General features: G+C 47.8%; 1 protein-coding gene across 21 annotated transcripts in view; it reads right to left on the bottom strand.

Moving 5' to 3' along the window:
* The window catches only part of LOC125166778 (protocadherin gamma-C4), a 170,476-nt gene that overhangs the window by 11,251 nt on the left and 134,836 nt on the right, over window positions 1–24,389 (bottom strand). For 16 of the 21 annotated variants that reach the window (XM_047860860.1, XM_047860922.1, XM_047860908.1 and 13 more), the window contains one exon: window positions 4,450–4,508. In XM_047860860.1, coding sequence (XP_047716816.1) covers window positions 4,450–4,508 — 59 coding nt within the window. Of the gene's footprint in view, window positions 1–4,449; window positions 4,509–7,492; window positions 9,983–11,555; window positions 15,159–20,615; window positions 23,217–24,389 lie in introns of those variants that run through there. The other 5 variants (XM_047860828.1, XM_047860928.1, XM_047860930.1 and 2 more) reach the window with 5 other exon arrangements.

Below are 24,389 nucleotides of genomic sequence, written 5' to 3'. Positions count from 1 at the left end.
TATACATGACACCACACTGGACTTCAGCAGAGAGGCAGCAGTGGGGATAGGAGACTCTTCCAGGATTTAGGAGATGTTGAACAATAAAAGTAGAGGGGATTGACTATCTCTAATTCACCATTTTCCAAGAATCCACTGTGTGTCAGTGACTATGGTAAACCCTGAGATATAAAAGCTGATAGAGTTTTGCCGTAAGGAGTTTGTATTCTGGTGCACTGGATGGGTGTGTGAGGGAACATCCCAGAAGATGGGCTATGGAAAAATGCTCCCTGCAGCATGATCAAAAAAAAAAGAAAAGTCTGGGAAAGTCACCTCTAACAACAGCCTGGATTTAACTATGTTAAAATATAAACATGTATGAATTTTTTAAGGTAGTAAAAGCCTGTCAGCCTTTTAAAATATACATTATATGTCCATATAAGGGGCTGTTATGCAACAATTAACTTTGAATTTGTTTTTGTTTTTTTTTACTGACATGGGAAAATTGTGATATACTGCAAAGAGAACAGATACAGGTGGATCTTCTGTTCCAGCTCTCTCTCTGCCCTGCCCCAACTCACACTCGTGCTCTCTCAAAATAAACAAACATTAAGAAAATAATATAATAAAATACACATGTGAAAATATTAAAGAGCTTAAGAGATTTGAAACACTCAAATACAAAATGTGGGTCTTAATTTGGATAAGCATGCAAATGAATTACCAGAGAGAGACACATAACAGGAAGTGTCAATACAGACTAGATATTTGATGATACTAGTTTATTAATATTATATTACTTAGTATTAACATATTATTAGTTTTTTGATATTATTGTTAATGCTTCTGTATGTAAAAGAATTGTCTAAGACCGTGAAGAGTCAGATGACATTATATGATGGCTGAGATTTGTTTCACAGTAATTCAAGGGGGAAACAGGGTGGAGACTGAAGTGAAACAACGTAAGGCATTAGGTGAAGCTGGACGGTGGGATCATAGAGGTTCATTATACCGTTCTACTTTTGTACAAATTTGAAAATTTCATATTCAAAAAATTTGAATGTGGGTTTCTCTGGGTTGTGAAATTTGAGTCCTTTTTCTTTTAAAAATTTTTCTCTATTTCCCCATGCTTCTACAATGAGCATGTATTATTTTATAAGCAAAAAAATAAAAAAATAAAAAAACAAACCCAAAACTAAGTTGCTATTTGTCTGCTGAATGGCTGCCTCAACTGAGGGAGAGCAGGGATAGTGTTTCTCAGAGGAGGGGGATGGAAGGGTAGTGTGGAGCCATCAAAGGATAACAGAGTGGAGACCAGGACAAGCTAAATGGAGACTCTCACTGTGCAGAGACTGGGAACAGCTGCGGGGTGGAGCCTGTGTTACTGTGTGAGAAGGGACAAGTGGCTTGCTGGGTTCAGAGCTTGAGATAACAGCTGTTGAGATAAGAAGCCAAAAAGATGACTTGAGACAGGACAGTGGCTGGAAGGAGGAGCACCTGGCAGGCAGGGACTTCAGAACATGTCTTTCCCCCTTTTGTCTGGGCAATGTGACCCAGTGCTGACTTGAACTTGAACTAGGTTCACCTCAACACTAACCCTGCTGTGAACATGGTGTGCCAGTAGCCAAGATGGTACAGTGGAGGGGAGTGGAGCAGAGAAGCCAATGGAGGGCTGGAGCCAGAGTTGGACTAGATAAATCTCCTTTCTTCATCTTTCCACTCAGATTTACTCATCATAACAGCAGCAAAGACAAAGTACCCTGTCAGTCTGGTGATCTTGAGAGGCCTTACCACAAGGCCTGTGTGGAGGCTCTTCCCTCTCTCCTTGAGCTGGTTAATTTGAAACCCTTCAGATTTCAGCACAATCTCCTTTCCTCCTAGAGGTCCTCTTGGTCCCTTACCAGGGCAAATCCCTACTGTAGGCCCTCACCACCAGGTAGTGCACTTTATAGCACTTACAATATCTGTGATCTTACATTTACTTTGGTATTTAGTTAATATTTGCTTTATTCAACGCATGGTAAGCTCCTTGTGGGCAGGGAGCAGGCCTATTTTGTCATCTCCTACCCCTAAAACACCACCTGGCCTACAGTAGGTGCTTACTAACCATGGAATAAATGAAGGAGAAAAGGTATAGTTGTTGGACTGGGCCCTTAATGTTTATTTCACCTGGGCCATTTTGGAACTACATCAGAAATGTTTGTCCATCCCCCTCAACTTAACTAAGAAAGGGAATCTTCCCTTACATCTCCCCAAGAGCTCCTATATTTCAGGCCACCAAGTCTTTCATTTGATGACAAAGGACTTGAGGCAGGGGTACGGTGCTCAACCCAGAGGGGACAACAGAAGCAATCTGTGGGATTTCTAGGTTCAGCACTGAACTCTGCTTCAGGACCAGTATACAGTCTGCAGCAGAGGTGGGTAAAGGGGACACAATTTTCCCAGTACCTCTCATCACCTCAGCTCAAATGTCACTTCTTCTTGGAGGCTTTCTCTACCCTTCCCCCCACGATTACACTCATATGACCCTCTTTTTCTGAGAACTTGCTATGATTTCTAACTAGACATTTTTTAGGGCAATTTGTTGTCAATTTGTTGTCTCACCTGCTATCCTGGAAGTCTGTGAGCTCAAAGATCATGTCTGCTTGTTCATTCTTACAGTGTTTAGAACATGGCCTGGTTCATAGTAGATGCCCAATAAGTAGGTGATGCATGAATGAATACATGAATAAACATATGAATGACCTAATGGATAAGCTATACAGAAAGGCTGGCAAGGCCACTGGATTAAAAGGAGACAGATGGGGTCAAGGGAGGGGCAAAGACAGTCCAAACCAACTGTTTTCTGCCTTCTAAAGGCCTTCTAGGAAGCATCTTGAGTTCCTGATACATGTGCAGGACTGCACATGCCAAGGAGGTGGAGTCTCTACCTCCCTGGCATGTGCTGAGGTCTCCTGGATTCTTGTGGCAGTGAACACTCACCAACTATAACATGTGGGAAAATGTGGGCAGCAAGTGCCTGACCATCAAGGAGGCAGAGGAAGGTGACCTAAGCTCTGCCCTCTCTCTCTCCTGGGTTCCTTGGACTCCTCTAGGCTCCTGACTTCTAACAGGGAGAACTGGCCCAAAGCCCACCCCACTTCCCTCAGACCAACTAAAGATCTTTCTGCTTTTTCCTTCCCCACCACCCGCAGGAGGTTCCTGTCTCAGCAGGAATTCATACTCAACTGAAATGAACAGCTGGGATTGCCTGGATAGAGGAGTATGTGGTGTGAGCACTGATCAAAGACTCTGTATGTGAGGGACAGGGGCAGGGAGAGAGTTGTGGGCGGGAGGTGAGGGGATGTGTATTCTGGCTTGCCCACAAGTACAAAAAAATGAGAGACAGAGACAAAGAGTAGGAGACAGGATAAAAGGGAAACAGAGAGAAACAAAGTGTTACTCTGGAACAGATTCAGCAATGCAGACACAGACTACACACTTAGAGATACAGAAACAGACACACACAAAGACAAGGAAAAAGACATAGGCTGAGAACAAAGAGGAAAGCAGAAATATCAAGAGGTTGAGAAACCAAGAGACTAGAGACAGAGGAACATGAGGACACTAGGAAAGAGGAAAAGAAAAGCGTTCAAGGAAAGAGACTGGGAGGCAGAAACAGACAGAAAAGAAACAGAGACTGAGACTAAGGAAGAGTCATATTTATTCATTAATTCCACATTTATTGAGCACCCAGCATGGCAGGTGCAGTGTAAGGCACAGATCAGGGCAAGTAGACACAAACGGCAGGGACCAAGATGCAGCAATAAAGACAGAAACTAAAAGACAGAAAGAGAGTGAGAGGCAAAGACCACAAACTGAGATAAGAGACTGAGGGAAGGCCAAAGCGGTAAGAAAGAGTGGCAGAGAAAAAGGCCTGCAGGTAGAGAGGGCAGGACCAGTTTCAGGACCTAGGCAGCCTGGAGTGGGGCGGGAGGAGACCTGTCCCAGGAGCTCCCTCCTCAGCCCAGCCTCCAGCAGTGCAGTCTCCACTTCCAACAGCTGACCCACCTCCCCCACCTCTCCTGGGCTCTGCCCCGTGGACTCTGGAGGAGGTTCTGACTGCTGACTGTGCCTCCCCCATCTCCTGTCCCCTGGTTCTCTGCCTGAACCCCAGCCCAACCTGGAACAGGGGGACTTAGGAATTAGATGGGTTCCACCCAGAGACCACCTCAGGACCAGGAGATAGGAAAAGATTCACCTGGTGAGAAGGGAGGGGCTGAGGTGTGAAATGAGCTTTCAAAATAGAGTAGAAGCCTTTTCCTTCTGGGCTCTGTGTACCAGCCCCCAATACACCAAAGCCTCCCTGAAATCCGGAACTGAGGGAAGAAGCCATTTGTAGCAAATGCTGAGCCCTCCCCCACCTCCTCCCACGTCATCACTGAGAAAATGCCGCAGAGAAGAGGGTGGGCTGGAGAAGCAGTCACCTACCCGCTGGTGCCAGGTCTCTGGGCCTGAGAGAATCGCCAGTCCGTGTTGGGCGGGGCTTGCTGTGGAGAAAACAGAGGGAAAGGGGCTGAGTACTCACAAAAAGAATGTCACCACAGTCTGGGGATGGGCAAGGAAGGAAAGAGGGGAATGGACACAGAGAAAGAGGAGGGAGGGAAAGACTAATCTCCAAAGACAAACCGAACCCCAGGTCTCAGAGGTCTGAGGCAGAGAGAAAATAACACCTATCTGAACATAGTGAGCAAACCCAGATTCCTCTGCTGAAGAAATAGCCCATTCCTCCCTGCCCACAGACTCAGAAATTCGGAGCTGAGATTCAAGGGCTGAAAGTGTCTCCTGTGGAACCAGAGGGAGGGGTGCAGAAAAGGCCCTCAAAAGTGGCAGAGGAGATTTTAGATGAGAATTTCACCAGCCTCTAGAAAGAATTTATTTAGCTCCTCAGCTGGGAACAAAAGCATCCTTGCAGCAAGATGGCTGCTGCTCCGGGTAACCCTTTTTGCGCCAGGTTGTGCTGTAATATATTCAGAGGGACGCCTCCTCCAGGCCTTTGGCTCTCAAGAATACCTTCCCACAGCTAAACACATTATTAACTTAGGAGTCATGCCAGACTGATCCTTTGCAGGGCATCCAAGCCCCAAGACACCCCTCACCCCCAGAACTCTGCCAGACAATGGCTGTGACTAAGGAGGAGAGAACAAGGCTGCTCTGTCTGGGACAGAGAAAACTGCTGGGATGGAGTGCAGCAGAGACCTAGCTCCCACAGCCTCCAAAGCCTCTAAGGAGAGCCAGCTAAGTCTCCAGGGCTCTTAAGGGGCTGATCTGTAGCCATGTCCCACCTGGGTGAAGGTGTGAGACTTTGGCCGGCCACTTCACTCCTGAGTCCCTTCCATCCTTTCGAGAGGGTATATTATCCCATCACATATGGAGCACTCCTAGAGCCATCTCCTTACCCCTTCTGGGCTGTGCTGATAAGAGACTCTCACTCTCACTCCCAGAAGCAGAGGAGAAGTGTGAGCATCTCTGATTACACGGGGGAGAAAACAGACCCAAGTCTGTCAAGTATCTCACTCTAAGGCCCACAGGTGTCAGTGATATGAGCAGAACTCAGAAAGTTAGCATCCCAGGTACAACACAAGTCACCAGCACCAGTCCAGATCACCAGCCTGGGGAAAGGCAATGGGATGCCTACTCATCAGCCACTGTATTCTCAGACACAGGACAATCTATGTATGATCCATGCAAGAACCATGAATCATGCAAGAACCATGACAGACTGGAGGAGAGTTGCTGGGCAAAACTCACAACTTACACAAAGATGGCGGGTCCAAAGTGTGTTCAGTGAGGGCTACTCAGGAACAAGGAGCCCCAGGAGACTTTTCTCTAACATATAAAGCCCTAAAAGGGAAAGAATCCCATCTATGCCTCATCCAAGCAGATGCAAACTGCCCTCCCATCTTCCAGCTTTGTGAAAGCACAAATTCTGGAATTAGACCCAAGTTAGATCTTTCTCTACCACTTACCCAGTGAACTTGCATGTCACTTGACCTCTGTGAAATTCAGTTACAAGGTGGGGAAGCTAGTATCTACCCAACAAAATTCTTGGGAAGAACAAGTGAAGAACATGGTACTCCAAGGAGGTAGTGCAGGAAGGCTCTTTCAATCAGCTATCACATGGGGGTATTGTTTCAAACTCTAATTCTGATTCAAGTGCAGGGTGGGGCATGAGTATATTTTGAATAAAAGCTCCTGAGTTTGTGGAAACTTGTGCCTTTTTACTATCATAGTTTCCCCACTGATGAGGGCACCCCAGCATCTGGCAGAGGCTGTGGCTTTCCCTCAGCTGAAGGAAGGATTGACAGAGTCTCACATACTTTGGTCACCCCCAAAGCCCTGACCCTAGATCACAGGAACCACATCAAGGTCACGACGGAGCCAAAAGCCTATCTCTGAGTGTCCAGGGTCCAGGTGCTTCATGTCCCCACTTCCTGTGATAGGACAGGCAGTGACTGTCACTGAGGTCCCAGGCTGCCTATCCTACCCTTGGCCCACAGGGTAGCTCAGCCAGACCCAGAGGTTTCTGGGCTGGAGGCACACCGCTGCCCTCTGCTTGGAGCCCCAATACTATGGGGTGGCCCACGCCAGAGTTAAAAACTCTTGCCCAGAGGTGACCTGATCTAGTCCCAGGTAGAAGCAGGAAAAGGTTCCTGGGTCCTTGCAGGCCCTGGGATCCTCACCAGGGTGTGATCAGTCAGCAGTGAGCACCACTGAGGCCAACAGCCAGGTGGTTGGGAAGCTATAAGGGGCCCAGGAACAGCCAGTGCAAGTGAACTTGGCAGCAAGCGCTGGCAGTAAAAGGTGGTGTGTGTGTGTGTGTAAGCCCAAGTGCAGGTGTGTGTGCGTGTGTGTGCGTGTGTGTGTCTGTGAGCATGCAGATGAGATGAGACAAGTCTGTTGCTGTGTGTGGCCAGTGGGTGTGTCTGCAAGGAGGACATGCATGAAGCCTGGATGTACAATGATCCTGTCTACAGGTGCATTTGTTTGACGGAGGAATAAGGAAGGTTGAGATTAACAGTGAAGTCACAGATCAAGGGACTGGAAGAGGAAACTTAAAGACTGGCACAGCAAGCTGGCTGGCTTGGGAGTCAAGGAGGCTGGATGCAGGCATAGATCCATGACTGCCTCCACCAAGGACCACCCTCTGCTCCCCAACCCTAGCCATAAAGACTGCTGGGCCCCAGCCTTTTCTGAGTGAGGGCAGCAGGGACTGGTCTTACTTCCCCTCACCTATAATCACCACCACCTCCTGGTGCTCAGAGTCCTATCCCCACATTGGCATTCCACACAATCAGTCCAAATGGTCCCAACAATCAGGTGGAGTGCAGGCAACACTGAGCTCCATCCTCTACTCCCACACCCCCACCCCCTCCCGAGAGGAATGGACATAAATTCAAAGTCCCTTTTGTGGATGGGCTGCTTCTCCATTGCAGGCCACAGGGGTTGTCCTGGGCAGTGTTGAGCCCCTCACCTGGCTCCGCTCCCGCAGCGTATTAGAGCGGGACCGGAAGGCATCAGGCTCCAGCACCAGCGCTGAGGGCTGCTGGACACTGAGGGGCCTTAGAAAAGTGAAGTCACTGCCATCCGAGGCTGGTGAAAAGCACGTCCTGTAGCAGTGGCTCTGTGAGTCTGTGGGCCGCAGTGTCACCTCCATGTACTTGAGTGTGCCGTCTGAGCTCACCTGCAGGTTGGGACTGGACTGCTTATAGAAGTCCCGAGAGGGCGAGTCCTGGTGCCTGCAGCACTGGCCCCCACCCCCATCCTCATCTGTGTGCCCCCGAAGGCATTTAGCTGACAGAAAGGTGAAGGTGACTAAGGATAAGAGACTGATGGCTGCAAGAGCCACAATGAGGTAAAGGGTAAGGTCTGAACGCTCAGGAGGGAGTGTGAGGAAATCGTTGGATTTGGGCATTTCCTCAGGGTCCTCATCCTCCAGAACCAGCAACACTGTGGCTGTAGAGGAGAGAGAAGGGTCACCATTGTCCCTCACCAGGACCACAACCTGCTGGGTGTTAGAGTCATCCTCCCGTAAGGCCCGGGCTGTGCGCACCTCCCCAGTATGTGCAGACACCAGGAACAGTCCTGGAGCTGTAGACTGTGGCAACAGTGAATAGGAGAGCCATGCATTGTGGCCAGCATCAGCATCCACAGCTGTCACTTTGGTGACCAAGGAGCCAGGAGGAGCAGAGCGAGGGAGACGTTGGGGGACTGAGAGTTCCCAGCCGGGTCTTGGGTGCAGCACCGCTGGTGCATTATCATTCTGATCCAGGACAAACACATGCAGAGATGTGTTCGAGTGCAATGGGGGAGAGCCAGAGTCTCGCACACCCACCATGATGTGCATCATTTGCAACAATTCGTAGTCAAAGGTGCGCTGGGCAAAGACCCGCCCATCCTCAGGGTTGACATATACAAAGGAGGAAGCTGGGGCTCCCTGAATCTGATTCCCTACAATGGAGTAGGTGAGATGGGCATTATCCCCAGTGTCTGGGTCTGAGGCAGCCACAGTGCAAAGAAGGGAACCTGGAGGCCGGTTTTCAGTGATGTAAGCAGTATAGAGCTGTTGAGAAAAGTAGGGTGCATTGTCATTAACATCTGAAATGTTGAGCCGGATGGTGAGATGTGCATGCAGGGGAGGTGAGCCTGCATCACTAGCAAGTAGCTCAATGACATAGTGGGATGTGGTCTCCCGGTCCAAAGGCTGGCTGGTTAGCAGTGAGTAGTGGTTCTCAGAAGGCTTAATCTGAAATGGCAGGTCCGGGGAGATATCAAGGCTCACTTCACCATTTCTCCCCGAGTCTCGGTCCCGCACATTAAACAAGCCCACTACTGTGCCCACTGGTGTGCTCTCCAGGATAGGGTTGACCAGAGAGGCTAGCAGTACCTCTGGGGCGTTGTCATTGGCATCTTCCACATCCACCTGAATCATGCAGTGGCCTTCCATAGCTGGCTGTCCCTGGTCACGGGCTCTTGCATGAATTTCATAGAAACTTGACTCCTCAAAGTCTATGGGACCCAACACATGGATTGCTCCACTGCTAGGGTCTAGGCCAAAGATGTTACGCACCACTTCTGATGTATGGTCTCCAAAAGAATAGTCTAGTTGGCCATTGGTGCCCTCATCCGGATCAGTGGCATTGAGGCGGAGCAGCAGTGTACCCATGGGTGCATTTTCTGGGAGCCCCACACGTAGAACTGAGGACTGGAAAGTCGGAGCATTATCATTAATATCCAGTACAATGACAGAGATAAGGGTCGTCCCTGAGTGGGCTGGGATACCCCCATCCACAGCAGTAAGCACCAGCTGATGTCTTGCCTGGGCTTCACGGTCCAGCTGCTGCTCCAGCACAAGCTCTGGGAATAGCTTCCCATCTTTTAGGGTCTTCACATTCAGAAAGAAATGGCTGCTGGGGCTTAGAGTGTAGAAGCTCACAGTATTGGTGCCCACGTCCGGATCCTGGGCACTATCCAGTGGGAATCGGGCCCCAAGCGCAGCTGATTCTGAGATGCGTATCTCTCGCTCAGAGGTGGCAAAGCCAGGAGAGTTGTCATTGAGATCCAGGATCTCTACCTCTACGCGGATTAGTTCCAGGGGGTGTTCAGTCACCACCTGTATTGGCAGCAGGCAGCTTGTACTGGCTCCACATAGGCTCTCTCGGTCAATCTTTTGATTCACTACCAGAGCACCACTCATCAAGCTCAGGGAAAAAAAGTGTCCATTCTCCTCAGACCCCAACCGCAGTCGGCGGCTCAACAGATCTGTCACCTTTAAGCCTAGATCCTGAGCAACATTCCCCACCAGCGTCCCCGGCTCAGACTCCTCCACCACTGAGTAACGAAGCTGCCCGGACACCCAGCCCCAGCAGCACAACGACAACATGCACAGCACTTGCCATTTCCCAGCGAGCTGTGGGGGTGTCTTGGGCCCCATGACCCAGAGGTCCCTTCCTGGACACTGACTCTGTGCTGTCCTGTCTCCAAGGCAGACCCAGGTCTTGGAATGTAGCAGCTGAAATCTCTTATGTCTCCTTCCAGCCTCTTAAAAACTGCTCCGAGGTATGTCTGCCTGCAGCAGTTCTTCTTAGTCACCAAATGGCGGGGGTGGGTGGGGGGGGAGGGGAACTGAATCTGAGTGGAGCTGGGGAACAGGAGGAGGAGAGGTGGGCAGGAAGAGCAGATCCCCCACCTCTGCTCTGAGTCTGATTGGCCAAAAAGTCTGTCTGCTCTCAACCAATTATGAAGTCCCCTCAGTCCTGGAAACCTTAGGAACAGGCAAATCTGTGTCAATGAAGCCTCCTACCTCCCCACTCATTTCATGCTGCAGGTTGATTCAGCCCCCTTGGCAGCAAAGTTTGACAGCTCAGATGGTTCTCAACAGGGAAGACAAAGTGGTACAAAACTTCTCAGTGTTCTGTCCCAGCAACTTCCCTCAGGACTTTAGAAGTTTCCACTACTTTGTTAAACCAACAAAATTTTGTCCTTCCAGGGGAGGCAAAGCCATGTGAACCCCCCCCCCCCAACGCCATTCTGCCAAACATGGCTGAGGTGAGAGAAACCATTTGTTAAGATCCTGTAAAGCCTTGCTCTGACTCTCCATCAATGCTTTGAGGAATCTCAATGTCAGCTGATGGTTACAGGATTCAGCTTTTATGAGATCCCCGACTTGAGCTATGGAATGAGCATAACAGCTTTTAGTAGGGGGAACATTCCTGGAACTGATCCAGGTCACCCAGGAGAGTGAGTAGAAACCAGGCGTTGTCTCTAGAATTTATGGTTGCACCAATTCAAAAGTCTACTTAAAGACTTCCAGAGTGGCTGCCTCTGAGTTCCTCAGCTGTAAACCAGTTTTCTGACATGAAGTGATTTTACTCACATGTTGCTTCCCCCCCCCCCCAAAGAAGTAATGCTCCCCTGCCCCCAATTCTTTTGCATCTAGCTCAAATCTCAGTGGGAACCTGAATGGGATTCCTGAAGACTTGGACTAAAAGATCTCTGCTTGGATCCTGATGCCTCCCTACTTCCCCTTCAGCTCTCCCCTCTTTGTGCTCTCTGCTGTTTCAAGCAGCGAGTTCTCTCTATAGTGGGTTAGGAGGTACTTAACATTGTGGGGCAAATACAGCAGTCACCCTAGATTCATTGGGAAATGGTAACCTAGAGTTAAGGTAGTCCAGAACCTGCCCCCCTCATTCAGGAAGAGAAAGAAACCTCTTGGGTTTAGGTGACTGCCTGATACACCCTACCCCTGTACAGGATAGCCTTCTATGCTCCCACATTCTGGCACCATGCTTCCACAATACCCTGGCTCTTGATCATTACCTTCATTTCTTACCTTCAGGTACATAATCCACCTCAAGTACTAATCTGTGACAACTTCCTGGTTATTCACAAAATACTTCGAAAGCACACCATCTACAACATAGTTACCACTCACTATGGGCTCTGGCAAAGAGACCAACAGTCCCAGGGACATGACCCAGCCATATGCTTGGATCAGAGTAACTCTCAAGCACTGGCTGAGCCTGCAAAGGTCTCACCTCTAGCCCATACAGAAGATCAGAGGGTGGGCAGCTTGGGCGAACAGGCTCCCCTGCCATAGGTGCACTGGGTGACTTCACCATCATGAAGCTATCGCTCCGAGTGGGTGCAGAAGCCAAGGGTGTACAGCCATGAGAGTGGCCGCCCACATCAACAAACTTGATAGGATCATCTGACCCTAGCTGGATTCGCAGGATCCCATTGGAAGGAGGAAGCCCCTCCCTCCTTCGAGATCGGGTGAGACAGGCACAGGTGCCAGCAGGAAAGCAGGTCACTCCACAGGCAGCCCCACGCAAACACTTAGACAGTAGTGCAACGAATGAGCCAAAGGAGACAAAGCAAATTGCCACTAGTGATACAGCCAAATAGAGGGTCAGGCGGGATTCTCCTTCCCTTGGAGCTGAAGATTCTCGAAGATCAGGGACAACTGGATGAGTATCTTCCTCCAAGGACACCAGTAGAGTAACAGAGGTAGAAAGTGGTGGACTACCACTATCCTTTACTACAATGACCAGCTTCTGTGGTGGGAGATCAGCTGGGATTGGAACTGCCGTCCGAACCTCCCCAGCATAGCGAGAGACAGCAAACAGGCTGGGGTCTGGGGCCTCCAGGAGCTGATAGGAAACCCAAGCATTGTAACCTGAATCCAAGTCCACAGCAGTCACCTTTGTGACTAGATGGCCAGCACCAACTGATGGAGGCAGAGCTTGCGGACATAAAGAACCAGGCCGGGCCCTAGGACGCAGCACAGCTGGGGCATTGTCATTGAGGTCCAGCACAAACAGACGAACTGTCACAGTGCTACTAAGAGGTGGGTTGCCCCGATCCCGGGCCTGCACCTCAAATTGCAATGTCTGTGTTTGTTCATAGTCAAAGGATCGAGTAGCATGAACAGCTCCTGTTTGGGGGTTCAGAGAGATGAAAGAAGAAGCTGACACATCTCGATTTCTGGGCTCCAGGAGAGAGTAGGAGATGAGTGCATTCAAGCCAGAGTCTGGATCAGAGGCTGCAAGGGAACAAAGCAGGTCCCCTGGGCGATTGTTCTCAGGAACAAACACCTCATGTGACCTCTGGAAGAAAGAGGGTGGGTTATCATTCACATCTGAAATATTGAGGAAAATACTCCTCTGGGTACTCAGGGGAGGATTCCCAGCATCGGAAGCAGTGACCATGATGTCATAGCTGGATTTGGCCTCTCGGTCCAAGGGCCCAGAAGTCACTAAGGAGAACTGGTTCCTGAAGGCAGACTTGAGGGCAAATGGCAAGTGGTCAGGAATACGGAGGCTCACGTCTCCATTTGACCCTGAGTCAGGGTCCTGCACACTGATGAGTGCCACTACAGTGCCAGGTTCTGCGCTCTCTGGAAGAGTCCCAAGCTCTGAGGTCACTGTGATGTGGGGGGCATTGTCATTTACATCTAGGAGATCCACCCGAAGGCTGCAATGTTGCTCCATGGCTGGAGAACCCCCATCGCGAGCCCGAATATCAAATTCATAATAATTCTCACTCTCAAAGTCTAGGGGCCCCTGAAGGGTAAGCTTTCCAGTAGTAGGGTGAAGGCTAAAGAGGTTTCTCACACGATCAGGGGTGTGACCACTGAAAGAAAAGGTGACGTTACCACTGGGACCCAGGTCTGGGTCAGAGGCATTGAGCTGGATGAGCAGCATGCCGGCAGGAGCACTCTCCAACACACTAATCCTGTAGCTGGATTGCTGGAAGGCTGGGGCGTTGTCATTCACGTCCAGCACTGATACCCGGAGCTCTGCAGTGCCAGATCTCGGGGGGTTCCCTCCATCCACAGCAGTCAGCACCAGGCGGTAGTCTGATTGCTTCTCTCGATCCAAAGGCTTCTCCAGGAGCAGCTCTGGGACCAGGCTGCCGTCGCTGCGCTTCTTGACATCCAGTGCAAAGTGTTCATTGGAGCTTAGTCTATAGCTGCTGATAGAATTGCTCCCCACATCTGCATCCTGAGCCTTTTCCAAGGGGAAACGCTGTCCTGGAGGAGCTGCCTCCCCAATTTCCAAGTCTAGCTGCTGCCGAGGAAATCGGGGGGCGTGATCATTCACATCCACAATCTCTACCTCCGCTCGGTACATTTCCAAAGGCCCTTCAGTTACAAACTCCAGGGGCACGATGCAGCTGGCACTGAGTCCACACAGTGCCTCTCGATCAATTGGATTCTTGATGAGCAGGGCTCCACTGTCCAAATCCACACGGAAGTGTCTTTGGTTCACCTCTCCAGCAACCTGCAGCCTACGAGCTGACAGAGTCTCTGTATCCAGCAAGAAATCTTGGGCGACATTCCCTACAAAAGTCCCTTCTTGTGACTCCTCTGGGACCGGGTAGCGGATCTGCCCACAAACGTAACCCAGGTGGCAAATGAGGAACAAAAGGGTGGCCCCCCAGCAGATTTCTACCCAGCTTCCCACCTTGCGGAGCATTGCTGCTTCCCGTTAGTCCTCTACCTGGTCCTGGGAAGCAGAAGAAGCCGACCCGCCCCAAACGGCAACAGCAGCTGGAGACACCTATCTCTCTTCGTGGCGCCAGCTCTGGCGCGGCTGGGCCGGCACCGCAAGGGTTACAGGCCGTTTTTGCTGGTGGCGGGGTAGATTTGTCTGCCTTCCACCACCCGATTGGCAGACAGCAGCTCCTAGGTTCAGCCAATAGGCTGAGCAGAGAACATCCCAATAGCAGCAGGGTTAATGCGTCGCAGCATTGGAGGACAAAAAAAAAAAAAAAACAAAAAAAAAAAACAAAAAAACCAAACAAAAAAAAAAAACCCAAAAAACAAAACAAAACAAAAAACCTATCTTTTTGCCTTCCTCCCACTCAACAGCATTTCCTTCTATAGGTTTATTACCTCTAATGAGAGGCAAACAACATGTATGTATGTTCTTTTTTTCCCCCAAACACACCAACTTCCCCCGCCCCTTTTCGGCGGGGAAAACAGACAGCCAAAGCCCTAGCAACCTGCAGCCCATAGAGGAGTAGCCATTTGAGACTGGTCACTTTGTTCAAGCCAGTGTTGTCATCCACCAATATTTGAAATGGGTAGTTTATGCCTCAGTCTGATTGTATTGGAGCAACAGCGAATTAGAAGCAGTGCCATATATTCAAAACTCTGCCCCTCTGCAGATTATTCAGAAACATATCCATCTCTTTGCAGACAAGACTTACACATTAATGTAACCAATTAAATTTATGCAGTGCACGTTTCTTTTGTAACAGGAGGTGTAGCAGACACAAAATCTCTCTTATTCAGGCACTAGCTAGTGATACACTGAATTACCATTCATTGATTTCCAGGACAGTATAGAAGGAGATGAAGCAAGGTGGAGGGAGTCAGGAGAGGGAGATGTTCCAAATCAGTAAAGAATCAGTGTGTATGGGAGGCGCTAAGGACTAGATCTCATTGCTTGGCAGAATGCTAATGTTCACAGATTTAATAGCTTCCTTGAATGACTGAGATCAGCCACTAATAGCACTGTGCCCACAAATCCCCTTTATTTGACACCATGGTATGCTTGATTTGTTGTTAATTACCAACAGAGACCGTTTCAAAAGAGCAAGCTTTTTACTTGGCCCCTGGGGGCCTCTTGGAGCTGGAGACTTTATCTCACTCTTCTTCAACCCTGATCTAGACCCTCCCAGGAGCCTGGCTACCACCTTAAACATACACACACAAACACACAGTTGAGAAACACAGATCATCTCACACTGTAGTTACCTGCAAACTATAATCTGAGTGACAAACACACCAGAGCACAAAGAGAAAAAGTCCAGCCTGATGTCAACATAAGATTTCTTAACTCATCTGAAGCCTCACCTAGGTTACCACTGGGTGTGAAAACCGGGAGCAAAACCCAGGGTTCTAATCCCTCTCCAGATTTTTCCAAACCCTTAAGCCTCAAGAATATCCTTTTGACTATCCTCTTGAGGCCAACAACCTACATTCTGGTCTCAAAGAGAGGGATCTGAATTTGTGTGTCTGTGTGTGTGTGTGTGTGTGTGTGTGTGTGTGTATGTTTTAACCAAAAAACAGCTAACTCTCCTCTCATAGGAATGGTGGAAGTATAAATCAGTCTGACCTACCAGGTATTTTGGGCAGGATTCACTATCACAGTGAATGACACCACCATCAACCCAGTACCTCCATCAGAACAGGGGAGGGACAGGCAGAGCCATCCTTGACTCATGTCTCTCCCTGACTCCCTCAATCATGTCAATTAAAAAGTCCTGATGATTATACTATAGTCAACACCTTCCACCTATACTGCCACTGTGGTGGTTCAAGCATTTATCAATCTTCTCCTCAGATATTTTAACAGGCTTCTAACTGTTCTCTTTGTCTCCAGTAGCAATATCCCCAATCTATTTTACTTATGGGTGCCAGGATAATCTCTCTTGAGGACATCATACATAGGGGTTTAAAGTTCTGCAGTGACTATCATGAATACAGAACGAAGCCTAAAAGTAACTCAAGATCTAACTCCTGCCTACTTGCTTCACTTTATCTCTTGCCAAGACTGTTAAACAAACATACCTTAAGGTTCAGCAATAATTAAGTATCATTATCCATATGCATGAAATTTCCTGCAAAGGCCCTTCCTGCCTCCTTTTTCCCTTTACTATTTAATAAACTACTACTTACTGAGAAACTTAACAGAAGACCATGGGGGAGAGGAAGGGGGAAAAAAAAGAGGTTAGAGAGGGAGGGAGCCAAAACATAAGAGTCTCTTAAAAACTGAAAACAAGGGGCGCCTGGGTGGCGCAGTCGGTTAAGCGTCCGACTTCAGCCAGGTCACTATCTCGCGGTCCGTGAGTTCGAGCCCCGCGTCGGGCTCTGGGCTGATGGCTCAGAGCCTGGAGCCTGTTTCCGATTCTGTGTCTCCCTCTCTCTCTGACCCTGCCCCGTTCATGCTCTGTCTCTCTCTGTCCCAAAAATAAATAAACGTTGAAAAAAAAACCTGAAAATAAACTGAAGGTTGATGAGGGATGGGAGGGAGGGGAGGGAGGGGAGGGAGGGGAGGGAGGGGAGGGAGGGGAGGGAGGGGAGGGAGGGGAGGGTGGGTGATGGACATTGAGGAGGGCACCTGTTGGGATGAGCACTGGGTGTTGTATGGAAACCAATTTGACAAATTTCGTATTTAAAAAAAAAAAAGAGATTTACCTTTAAAAAAATTAAAAAAATAAACTACTCCTTAACTTTTACTTCTCAGCTCAATAATCACCACCTCTATAAAATCTTCCCGATTTCCTCAGGCTGGCTTATGGGTTTCTTTCCCTTTGCTCTGGTTGCTTCTTGTATTATGCAGATCTTCACCGTCATTTTTTTTTCCATGTGTTTCCCATGGTACTACTCTATATACCATAATGACAGGAAATGTGTCTTTTCATCTTTTACAGTGTCTGCATATAGGAATACTCACTAAATGGTGAATTACTGACATTATCATTTATTAGCTCAACAAATACTTACTGAATACTTATACTTCACAAGAATATTTTATATTCAGCATGCTTTATATGCACTGCTTTTATTTTTTTTTTTAATTTTTTTTTCAACGTTTATTTATTTTTGGGACAGAGAAAGACAGAGCATGAACGGGGGAGGGGCAGAGAGAGAGGGAGACACAGAATCGGAAACAGGCTCCAGTCTCCGAGCCATCAGCCCAGAGCCTGACGCGGGGCTCGAACTCACGGACCGCGAGATCGTGACCTGGCTGAAGTCGGACACCCAACCGACTGCGCCACCCAGGCGCCCCTGCACTGCTTTTAACTTACAAAACAATTTTGAAAGAAGTCATCTGTATTTTATAGATGAGGAAACTGGGGTTCAGAGAGGTTAAGAGATGTGTGTGAAGCTAAACAACTAATACATGCAGTACTAGAACTCCCCCCACTCCCATATCTGGTTTGTCTGAGAAAAAAGACTCTCTTTCTATAATATCTTTTTTTTAAAGCCATTTGTTTTAAATTTCTTTTATTTATTTATTTATTTATTTATTTTTTTGAGAGAGAGAGAGAGAGTAGGGGGGAGGCAGAGAGAGAGGAAAAGAGAGTGTCCCAAGCAGGCTCAACACTGACAGTCCAGAGCCCAACTCAGGGCTCTAATCCCACAACCCTGGGATCATGACCTGACCCTAAACCAGGAGTCTGATACTTAACTGATTTTGCCACCCAGGCACCCCTCTATAACATCTTAAATGATTTTTCTACTAGTTTGTAATCTGTACGATCATAAACTAGCCCTTTCCTGATACCTTTCATATTTAAGAACTAGACCTCTTATAGGTCTCCATATTTGCAAGTTCACACCAAAAGAGGCACACAGTCAATTACTAGCACTGGAATATCATAAAGCCTTAATCCCATATCCCTGACTTGATCCTTTTATGCCAGGTTTGTGATTCTCCCATTCTACAGTTTAAAAACAGCTTTAATGAGATACAGTTCACATACTATATAATTCATCCACTTAAAATGCATAATTCAGGGTGCCTGGGTGGCTCAGTAGGTTAAGCATTGGACTTCGGCTCAGATCATGATCTTGCGGTTCTGTGCTGACAGCTTGGAGCCTGGAGCCTGCCTTGGATTCTGTATCTCCCTCTTTCTGCCTGCCCCTCCCTCCCTCTCTCCCAAAAATAATAAACATTAAAAAATAAAATGCACAATTTAATGCTTTTAGTATACGTGAATATACTAAAAGGATACAACCATCACCACAATCTAATTATAGAATCTTTTTGTCACTCCCCAGAGAGGTTCCATACCCACTGTCCAGCTTTTTTTTTTTTTTTAACGCTTCTTTTTGAGAGAGAGACACAGACCGTGGCGGGGCCGAGGGGGGGGGGGTGGCGCAGAGAGAGAGGGAGACAGAGAATCCAAAGCAGGCTCCTGGCTCTTAACTGTCAGAACAGAGTCCGACACGAGGCTCAAACCCACGAACCGCAAGATCATGACCTGAGTGGAAGTCAGATGCTTAAGTGAGTAAGCCACCCAGGTGCCCCGTGTGCTAGTGGTTTAGGAAGATTGTCTCTTTAGATGACTGAAGGATCCTCTTATGTCTTCCCTATGTTGCTCTTCTAGAGCTATTCTATATAATACATATGTATTTTATTTATTTATTTATTTGAGTATACTTGACACACAATGTTAATTTCAGGTGTACAACAAAGTAATTCAATGAGATTATAGAGCTATTTTATGTAATATCTTAAGGTTGAGAAATGACAGGATTTTCTAAGTTCAGCCTGGCCCAATAAGCCTGGTTCTTTGAATGCCAGAATAACACTTTGCTTCATAAATATGTTAACTGAAAGACTGGTACATTCTAGAGAAGAAGTTTTCAAACTTGTCTGCACATTAGAATCACTTGGGGACCTTAAAAAAATACTGAGCCCTGTGTCCCAAGAGATTGTGCTTTAATTGGTCTGGGATGTGGCCTGGGCTTCAGAATTTTTAAGGGGTCCCCAGGTAATTCTAGTGTGCAACCAAGTTTGAGAACACTGTTCTAGGGAAAATGCCAGTTGATTCCCAGTCTGACTTCCAGTCTGACAGCTGCTTCTCTCTGGCTTTCATCTTTTCTTAGCCATTCCATTTATGCCTCTACTTTGTCATTTCTGGCCATCTCTAGATTTTCTTATTTCAAGGTGTGCTTAAGATTTTGGATGGGTAAAGAATAAAAATAATAATAGTAATAGACAAGATTTTTTTTTAACACTTATGATATACCAGGTTCTGAGATTACCTTAGCCAAGAACTCACAGCTGATAAGTGGTGAAGCCCTATTTGTCTAACTGCCAAATCCAAGGTTAATAACAATAATACACTTATTAGTAATAAAATAACAGTGACTCTCCCACAACCGGAAGTGTGTATAGGTTTCACTAAAGACACAGGCTTTACAGTTACCTGCACACCAGCCTGAATAAATGAAAGCTTTACCTTTCTCAAGATACAAATTTACCTACATTTTATACTGTGTGTATACTTAAAAAAATAATGCTGGACGGATGGGGAATAATGCTAGGGTACAAAAGAACTTTCAATTTGTACTATATGTTCTTTTGGACTGTCTGGATTTACTTTCAAAATAAATGATTACTTTTACTTTTATAATTAATGGTGATTATGTCTTTAGATTTGGGAATTATTGTTAGCTTTAATTTTTTTAGTACTTTTCTCTACTTCCCAAGTTTTTTATATTACACATGCATTACCATTATAACATAAAAATATTTTGTAGGTAATGTACACGTTATTTCCATCAGTGTACTTGAAATAAAAGTTAAAGGATGCCTAGAATTTTATTTACTTATTTTTTAAATGTTTATTTATTTTTGAGAGAGAGACAGAGTGTGAATGGGGGAGGGGCAAAGAGAGAGGGACACAGAATCCAAAGCACGCTCCAGGCTCTGAGCTCTCAGCACAGAGCCTGACGTGGGGCTTCAATCCACAAACCTCAAGATCATAACCTGAGCCAAAGCTGGAGCTTAACCGACTGAGCCATCCAGGCACCCTGAATTTTATTTAACTGAAAATCACCTGAGAATGAGGTACAGGATCTGCCTGCATAGACAAAGGAAAATTATCAGCGGACCATTAGTTTTAATGCAGATGTTGCAATCAAAACAAAGACAGACAAATGAGGTGGTTGTTGTATTCCTAGCATCTGCCACTTGTTAGAGGTATCTAGCAGCTCAGCTTGCTGTCATTGCAAATGACACCAAACTAAGCTGTGATGGCTGAGATCTTGGGTTATAATTTAATGGCCTCTTAGCAAGATTGGTTAGTTGTGATGGCAAGTGAGTGCTGAAGGTGTGAATTGGGGCCACACAGGAGTCAGTTAATTCTACACCATGTGGGACCACAAACCACACTCTAGCCACGCCATCCCCTTCACAAACGCATGATGTTTGATCTACACAGGGCAAGGTGAAAAAGTAGATGCATCATTAGGAAAACATCTTCATCACTAAAACAACAGCTCCATCCCTTTCTGAACATGGTCCAAGCATCAAAAAGCATTAATATCATTCTGGGATGCTAACCCTTACCTGTCCTGGAGGGGAGCTCTCTGCACCCAACACTTGCCTATAGAACACTGGATCACAGCTCCGCAGTGTGTTCTGGCGGCTGGCCAGTGGGCTGGCAGCACCAGGTTTCTTCAACAGTGGGTCGCTGCGGCGTGAGTCGGTGGTGAGGTACACCTGATGGTAAAGGTGCGGTGGCATCAGACCTCCCCTCACAGCGTCTGCATGCAGAGAGGACCCTGGTGTTCGGTACAGGGAGCTCACAGGAGCTCTGTACAGATCCCTCGACTGTTTCCACTTGTAAACTTTGAATATGATCACTCCCAATACTGTGACTGCAAACCCCACAGAAACCAGGATTAGAGAGAGGAGTAGATAAAAGGTGAGATTTTTATTCTGCTCCCGAGGGGCAGAGCCAGAGGGGAATTCAGCCCGGGCTTCAGGAGATTCCTCGGTTACTGACACAGTCAGGGTTGCCGTGGTGGACAGTGATGGCTCCCCATTGTCTTTGATCAAGACCATAAGAGTCTGCCTGGGCACATCTGTGTCCTGAACTGGGCGGGAAGTGCTGACTTGACCCGTGTGAAGCCCCACAGCAAAAAGGCTCTGGTTGGAAGCTCCTAAGAGGCTGTAGGAGAGCCAGGCATTGTGCCCGGCATCCGGGTCCCAGCCTACCACCCGAGTGACCACATAGCCAGCAGCAGTACCTCTGGGCAGCATCTCCATTGAGCTCCGGCCAGGCCGGGGGTATAAGACCTGGGGGGCATTGTCATTGCGATCAGTGACAAATATGTTCACGCTAATGTTGGTGGTCAGGACTGGAGTGCCCCCATCGCTGACATGAACTGTTATTTCAAATTCTCGCCGATCTTCATAGTCCAGGGGCACTACAGATGACACGATGCCAGTGTCACGATTTATCGTGAAATAGTGGCCCACTAGCCCAGTTTCAGCTTCTTGTTCCAAGAGAAAGAAGGAAAGGCGAGCATTCTGTGGGGCATCAGGGTCCCAGACACTTAGATTTAGTATTGGAACCCCGGGGATGTTATTTTCCTCAACATAAACAGCATAGGAGGACTGGGAAGACTGTGGAGGGTTGTCATTGATGTCAGACACTCGTACCTGCACGATTGTAAGGGCTGAGAGGGAAGGAGTTCCAGCATCTCGAGCAGTGATGCTGAGGTTGTATTCTGGGACAGTCTCACGATCCAGGGCTGCGCTGGTTTTCAAAGTAAAGTAATTCTTGAGGGAAGAAGTGAGGCTAAAGGGGAGACCTGGTGGCACCTCACAAGATACCAATCCATTCTCCCCAGCATCCAGATCAATCACACTGAGCAAAGCAATGACAGTTCCAAGAGGGGCATCCTCGGGAACTGGGCTGTACACAGAGGTGACTGTAATCTCTGGGGCATTGTCATTCACGTCCACAACCTCTACCAAAACTTTGCAATGTGCTCCTTCGGGATTGGCGCCTTTGTCTTTGGCCTGTATGTAAATCTCGTGGAGTTTTGTGTCTTCAAAGTCGAGGCGACCTCTGATTGTCAGCACCCCACTTACAAGGTCTAAGGAGAATAGGTCTCGTACACCGGCGCGGTTGTGGCTGCCAAAAGAGTAAATGATTTCACCATTGGGGCCTTCATCCAAATCAGTTGCATGAACTCGCACCACGACAGTACCCGGCGGCGCATCCTCCAGGACTCGCGCACGGTATAAAGACTGATTGAAGGCGGGTGCATTGTCATTCGCGTCCAGCACGGTGATGCGAATGGGAAGGGTGGCGGAGCGAGCTGGGGTGCCTCCATCCAAAGCCGTCAGTACCACCTGGAGACTTGGCTCTCGCTCCCAATCAAGGGCGCGCTCCAGCACCAACTCCGCGTACTTAGTGCCGTCCTCTCGCGTCTGAACGCGAAGCGCAAAGTACTCATTTAGGCTCAGCTCATAGGTTTGTAAAGAGTTGCTTCCTACATCGGGATCATGCGCGCTCTCCAGCGGAAAGCGCGTGCCTGGCGCCACGGCCTCGCTAATCTCCAATTTCATTTCCCGGGTAGGGAATGTGGGATTGTTGTCATTGATATCCTGGATCACCACTTCCGCCCTTAACAGCTCTAGTGGGGTCTCCACCACCAGCTCCAGAGTTACAGTGCAGGAGGGCACTGTCCCACAAAGCTCCTCCCGATCCAGGCGGTCGTTCACGAACATCTCTCCAGTCTCCCGATTCACCTCAAAGAATCTTCGGCTAGCTCCAGACAACACCCGTAGCCTGCGTGCTGACAGGCTGCTGAGATCCAAACCAAGGTCCGTGACCACGTTGCCCACCACAAAACCTTTCTCTCTTTCCTCCAGAATCTCATAGCGAACGACGGCAGAAGCCTTGTGCAAGGCACCAAGCAGAAACAAAACTCCCACTACTCTCCCGATGCTTACCAGTCCGCTCCTCCAGGCCTCTGGGACCATCTCACTCAAAGGCAGTTCCTCTCAGCAGAGTCCAGATCTTTCCGGCTTTTTCACTGAGAAACTTTCAGCGGGTTAGCGCTTGAGCGCTAGGCACGGAGTCGGACATGGCTTTCTCGATGCCGTTGATTTGCTCACCGGCTGTTCAGTCTCTGCCTCATCCCGGGGCACCAAGAGGGGACGGGCCAGGGCCAGATCTCCAGCGTCTTCATTGGCCGACAGCGGCACGCAGAGTCCCAGCCAATAACTGCACGAAGAATGCGCTAGCGCCGGGCTGAGCGGGACAAACGCTACCGCCAGGAACTTCACTTTCCTTTTGCTTCTTTCCTGAGTTTAGGGCCAAAGGGCCTTGGCAGTTACCTACCCAGGGCCAGGCAACCTACCCTGGCCTGAAAAGCCAACTGCAGATCCATGAAGATGGCTGTTTTGTAGGTTTTCAAACCAAACCAAGGCCTATTACACATTTTTTTTAAACCGCTGTCTGTAATCCCAAGAAGAGAGGGTCAAACAAACCCAGAATGACACAACACCATCTGGAAAAACACAAATATGCTTTGTTGGAGGGCTGCATAGAGCCTATCCAGTTGGACTCTATATGTAAGGGAGCATTTATCATTTCTGTGGAAATGTTAATAATTTCAGCGTTCTCTCTTACCAAATGAGACTGTACAATTCTGTTTCTCAGTAAAGAGAATCAATAGGAACCACTATCTGGTTTAACAGTTTTATGGAATTCAAAATTTAGATTTCTTTTAAAACTGGATGTTGTTTAGTTCTCATTTCTTAAGAACCAGGGAGCAATGTGACAACTCCCTACCCCATCTTTCCTAACAAACATAATCTCAATCATAAAGCATAATTTCAAATGCTTCCCTTTACATGGCCAATCCACTTCCCAAGATCTTGTATTAATATGCCACAAAGAGAAGTTGCATTGCTAAAGAAGGATAATACCCATTCCCCCTTCAAAAAGAAAAAAATCTAGGCCTGTTTATCACCTGGGACCTTTATAAAATGACTAAGATATAGCAGCAACGCTCCATAAACTCTTTAGAGAAATACACAGCCTTTAACCCAAAAAATAAGGAGCCTTGAAGAGTTTTCTACATTTAGGATTAAAACTCATGAAACAAACCAAATAGCACTTATTAGGATAATGAATAAGAGAGTTAGGTATGAAATAAGTCAGAGCTAACACATCCCTGGGCAAGAAACTACCCTAAAAGTGTTTCTGAGTTCCCACCCTATTAAATGAATACGGCAGGTAAAATGTCTGGCATACAGTAAGCCCAAATTACTGATCCAAATTACCCCATTAAATACGAGATGCCAAGTTTTAGAGCCTCA

The sequence above is a fragment of the Prionailurus viverrinus genome, chromosome A1 (assembly GCF_022837055.1).
Source record: "Prionailurus viverrinus isolate Anna chromosome A1, UM_Priviv_1.0, whole genome shotgun sequence".
Taxonomy (NCBI): Eukaryota; Metazoa; Chordata; class Mammalia; order Carnivora; family Felidae; genus Prionailurus; species Prionailurus viverrinus.
Note: the sequence above shows the minus strand (reverse complement) of the source record. Positions and strands in the feature narration are given on the sequence as shown.